Source organism: Nanorana parkeri, unplaced genomic scaffold (assembly GCF_000935625.1).
Source record: "Nanorana parkeri isolate BGI_ZX_2015 unplaced genomic scaffold, ASM93562v1 scaffold2685, whole genome shotgun sequence".
NCBI classification, from domain to species: Eukaryota; Metazoa; Chordata; class Amphibia; order Anura; family Dicroglossidae; genus Nanorana; species Nanorana parkeri.
In genome coordinates this window covers 99,767-104,094 of record NW_017308953.1, presented here as the reverse complement: position 1 = coordinate 104,094, position 4,328 = coordinate 99,767, and the positions used below count along the sequence as shown (strand labels likewise).

At 45.1% G+C, this 4,328-nt stretch overlaps 1 protein-coding gene across 1 annotated transcript in view; it reads left to right on the top strand.

Moving 5' to 3' along the window:
• Positions 1-3,343, top strand: part of TSPAN6 (tetraspanin 6) — a 12,191-nt gene extending 8,848 nt beyond the window's left edge. The window contains exons 5-7 of the mRNA XM_018574030.1: positions 440-522; positions 1,246-1,336; positions 3,273-3,343. Coding sequence (XP_018429532.1) covers positions 440-522; positions 1,246-1,314 — 152 coding nt within the window. The 3' untranslated portion in view covers positions 1,315-1,336; positions 3,273-3,343. The remainder of the gene's footprint in view (positions 1-439; positions 523-1,245; positions 1,337-3,272) is intronic.
• The last annotated feature ends 985 nt before the right edge of the window (positions 3,344-4,328 follow it).

Sequence of the window (4,328 nt, the reverse complement as noted above, 5' to 3'; positions counted from 1 at the left end):
ATATATATTTTTTGTAGTAGTGTTTAATTGCTATTCGAAGTACAGTGTTCTATAATTGGGCAGTTGATGGTGTTTACATGCAGCACTCCATTGTTTCCTATGTGTAGACATCTCTAGTGATTAGTAGCAGGGTGATCACAGGCACTGCAGCCTAAATCGCTTGTGTGGGTGCCGGAAATCTCAGCAATGGAGGTCTTAATCGCAGTAAAAACCAAACAAGCTCTAACTCTTCCCAACTTCATCTGAAACTTAGGGGAAAAAACAAGTTTTGGATGGACATGCAGGTTAAGTCACCTGATCAGGGACTTGATCAGTGATGGAAGGGGGACAGGGTAACAAATATTATTTATACCCTACTTTTTTTTTCTTTCTTCATAGCTCAGGTACTTGTTTAGGAGTTTCATTTTTTCTATTTGATTTGTTTTGTATTTCTTTCAGGGCTGTATGTCTTTTGTCACCATCATCATGGAGTCACGGATGGGCGTGGTAGCTGGGATTTCATTTGGCATAGCCTGCTTCCAGGTGAGCATGACCCCTGTGTAAAAAAATAAGGACTCAAGTCCTAGACTAGTCCTGACATGTGATAAACATTGGGCCAGGTCACTGTCCACAAGAGTTTAGGGGTCAGGACTGTAGCGGGAGTATAACATAACCCAGTGTCAGTGGAACAACACCATCCCTGTGGCTTGGTAGTAAGTGGCAGCAAAAAAGCGTGGATGAGCAGTGGGAGCAAATAACGGCCTAGTGCCTGTGGCCAATGGTGGAGGAAGAATGCCCCATTGTTGGGGTCTGGAGCAGAAATAGTACTTTATCATTATTATCGGTGGCAGGAATAGTGCGCCATCGTTGGAGTCAGAGGGAGGAACAATGTACAGTCATTGGGAGGAATAGTGCCCCAACCTTGGTGTCAATGGGAGGAATAGTGCCCTTCATCCTTGGTGTCAATGGGAGGAATAGTGCCCTTCATCCTTGGTGTCAATGGGAGGAATAGTGCCCCAACCTTGGTGTCAATGGGAGGAATAGTGCCCTTCATCCTTGGTGTCAATGGGAGGAATAGTGCCCCCCATCCTTGGTGTCAATAGGAGGAATAGTGCCCTTCATCCTTGGTGTCAATGAGAGTAATAGTGCCCCCCATCCTTGGTGTCAGTGGGAGGCATATAGTCTCGGTCTCTCAGAGTGCACTTTTTTCCTGTCTCATTTCTGATTGTATTATTGATCTGAATCTTTTTTTTCATGACTTTCTAGCTCATAGGGATGTTCCTGGCTTGCTGTCTATCGCGCTACATTACCAACAACCAGTATGAGATGGTGTAAATCTCATATTTTAGGATATAAGGTATAGTATGAGCAGCTGTACACAAACCAACAATACTTGGCTGGTTGAAAGCAGTTCACTGTGTCTATGTTTAAGAAGCTCTTAAATTATTATTATTATTAATATTATTACATAGTATTTCTATAGCGCCAACAGTTTGCGCAGCGCTTTACAATGTAAGGAAGACATTACAATACAATTCAAGACAAGATGGTAAGGAGGGCCCTGCCCCTGAGGGCTTACAATCTGAAAGAGGAGGGGGAAATGATACATGAGGTAGCTGTGTGGGGATGAATTGTTTGAGAATGTGATGGTTCACTGGTTAGGTTGAGGTGGGATCTTAAATTAATTTTTCCTGAGTTCTCACTGTTTCTTCCACTAAATTTGTAGATGGGGAATACCTGGATGATCCCGTCATTTCCTCCACTTCTTTATTCAGCATGGCAACACTACTTCAGCCGACCCTCCATCTTCAACGTTGCCACTTTCACTGCACATGTTCAATGTTTTCCTGGGAGGCAGCTTTCTCTTTTCTCCCCATGAAGCTGCCCCATGTGACACTCCTTGCCCAATCTTTATGACACATCTCCGGCATCCCTTCGCAAGTGCATGCTCCTCCTTGCTGGCCAATGGGTGGTTGCAGACATTAGCTGTGCAATCTTCCAGAAACAGGTCTGATATATAATCAAGCAACTGATTTGCCAAACTCTGCAGCCACAGGGGTCAGCAGGGAGGCACATGCATTTCTAAAGGACCAGCATGGGGGAGTTTGCATGTCTTAAGGGGTGCTGGGGCGTGTGTCCTTTCATGCTGAAACTAATCTCCGCCCCCCCTATTGGACAGAGAGATGCAGAGGTACATGGACTGCATCACATGACTGCAAAATAAGAGGCAAAAAAGGATTTTAAGCTGAGTGAAATGATGAGAGTTATGGCCAGTTCCTTTTAGGGTTTTATTTAATGCTCCTATGCACCAAGTCATTCTAATGGGTTTATATAAACTTTAAATAAGCTTTAATAGTTAAAGAACCTCAAGGAAAACAGCTGAATACACAAATTGAAATACTGTTACCAGAGTTGCCTGCTTAAGGATTTATTTCTATCCATCCAGTCCTGATATTTACATAGCTCTGCCACGCAGTACAGCCCTGTCTTGCAGCACAGTAGACCTGATGCAATTAAAGGAGAACTATGGGGTTAAGGCTTTTCCCCATAGTTCTCCTTAGGGTAACGGGAGGACACAAACTAGCGTCCTCCCGTCACCCTAAGCTCAGTATACCGCGAGCTACAGCTCCCTATATACTGAGACGCCGAAGCGGATCCCGACAATTATGTCTGGATCCGCCCAGCTGCGTGACTGACAGCTAGCTCTGCCTATCCAGAGGCAGAGCCAGCTGTACCCGCCCCCTCCCCCGTCCGATCTGCCAGTCAGTGCTGGAGGAGCCGGGAGGGGGGGAATCCAGCCCCTCCCCTGTCACGGCAGAGAGCTGTTACAGGATCGAGAGGTGAGCGAACGCCGGTATGTGTTCGCTCACCTCCCGATCTACTGAGCCCACCTGTGACAGTCTCATTGTCACAGGTCGGCTAGAACTATGACGTGAGTGAAAAGCACCCCCCCCTCATAGTTCTCCTTTAATGAACACTGGCAGGTCCTGTCCCTCCCCCCAGCCTGTGGCTGGAAAGTAAAAGGAGGAGCAGTAGGGTGATGAGCCCACCCCTCTGTCACTTTGTTTTCTCCTCCTATCATCATAATGCAGAACAACTGATCAGCTCCTTGTGCTGCTGCTCCTTCCCCCACCCTAAGCTCTGCTGTACAGTGACTGCAAGATGTCAAGTCTATTAATGATTACATTACTTCATTCATTTGTGTCTTTTATATCTGCCTCCAGTTCAGTTTTAATTCATTTTTACACAATTGCAGTGTAACATTTTCATTAGTTTTGCCTTTCTCATTGCAGGGAATAATTCTGTGAATCCTTGGACACTTATGACCACACCAACCCTCAGAGAAGAGTGTTTCCACATCGCCTATATTTTACATCGACCTTCAACTTCTCACATCAAGACCACTTTAAAGAGAATATAATATATATAGAGATCTATATCTATAGATAGATATAGATCTCTATATATATATTGTTTTACAGTCACTTTAAGTCTTTGTCAGAAATCTGCAGCTCTCCTGATGTTGTGGAACTACAGTGCCCAGCGCACTTTTTTTTTTAATGGTCCGTCAATTTAAAGGGAACATGCCATGCTAGCCGTTGTTTCCATCTATGAGCTGACCCAAGTGTGCGGCTTTCCACATTTACCAGCTGTATATTTCTTCCAGTTTACAAAAGTTTTGAAGCCAGAGGATCAGCTTGGAGGCCAGGCATTCAGCAACGTTCATGGGACAACATTGGTGTTTATCCCATCACAAAATGACACGCCCCTTTACACAAGGCCTAGTGCGCTGTGTAGTCAGATCCTGGAGGAATCCTGAGCTGATTGTCTAAGATAGAGTTGTCAGGGAGATGAAAGCAGATGGGCTTCCCTTATGTCACCGCTCTAATTAAGCACGGACCTGTCCAAAATGTCATCAAAGGTCCCCGATTTGCTCAGATGACTGGAATTGTATTAACCTCCTTCCTTACCAGAATACTTGCAGAACACCCCTGCCGTGCCCAGTTAACTAGCACACTAGGCATTGAGTAAAGGGCACGGTGTTTTACATGAGCCAGCTCCCTTCATAACTTGATCCAGAGGGGCAACTGTTACACATTATCTATGTAAGACATGCAAGTCGAAATAAAGTGACAGTAAACTCCGGAGTTAAATCTTACAAATACATTCAAGTACCTCAACTATTAACATCAATGTATCTTATTTGTGTATCACTCGGCTGTAGATCCTCCAATCATCTCTGAATTGGTGCTGATACTGTCCTTCCTTCTGGAGGGGGGCTACGTCTGTTCCCCATGGTCCCTGTGTGTGTTGTAAAGTAGTCACCGCTCTAAGCTCGCTCCCGGGAT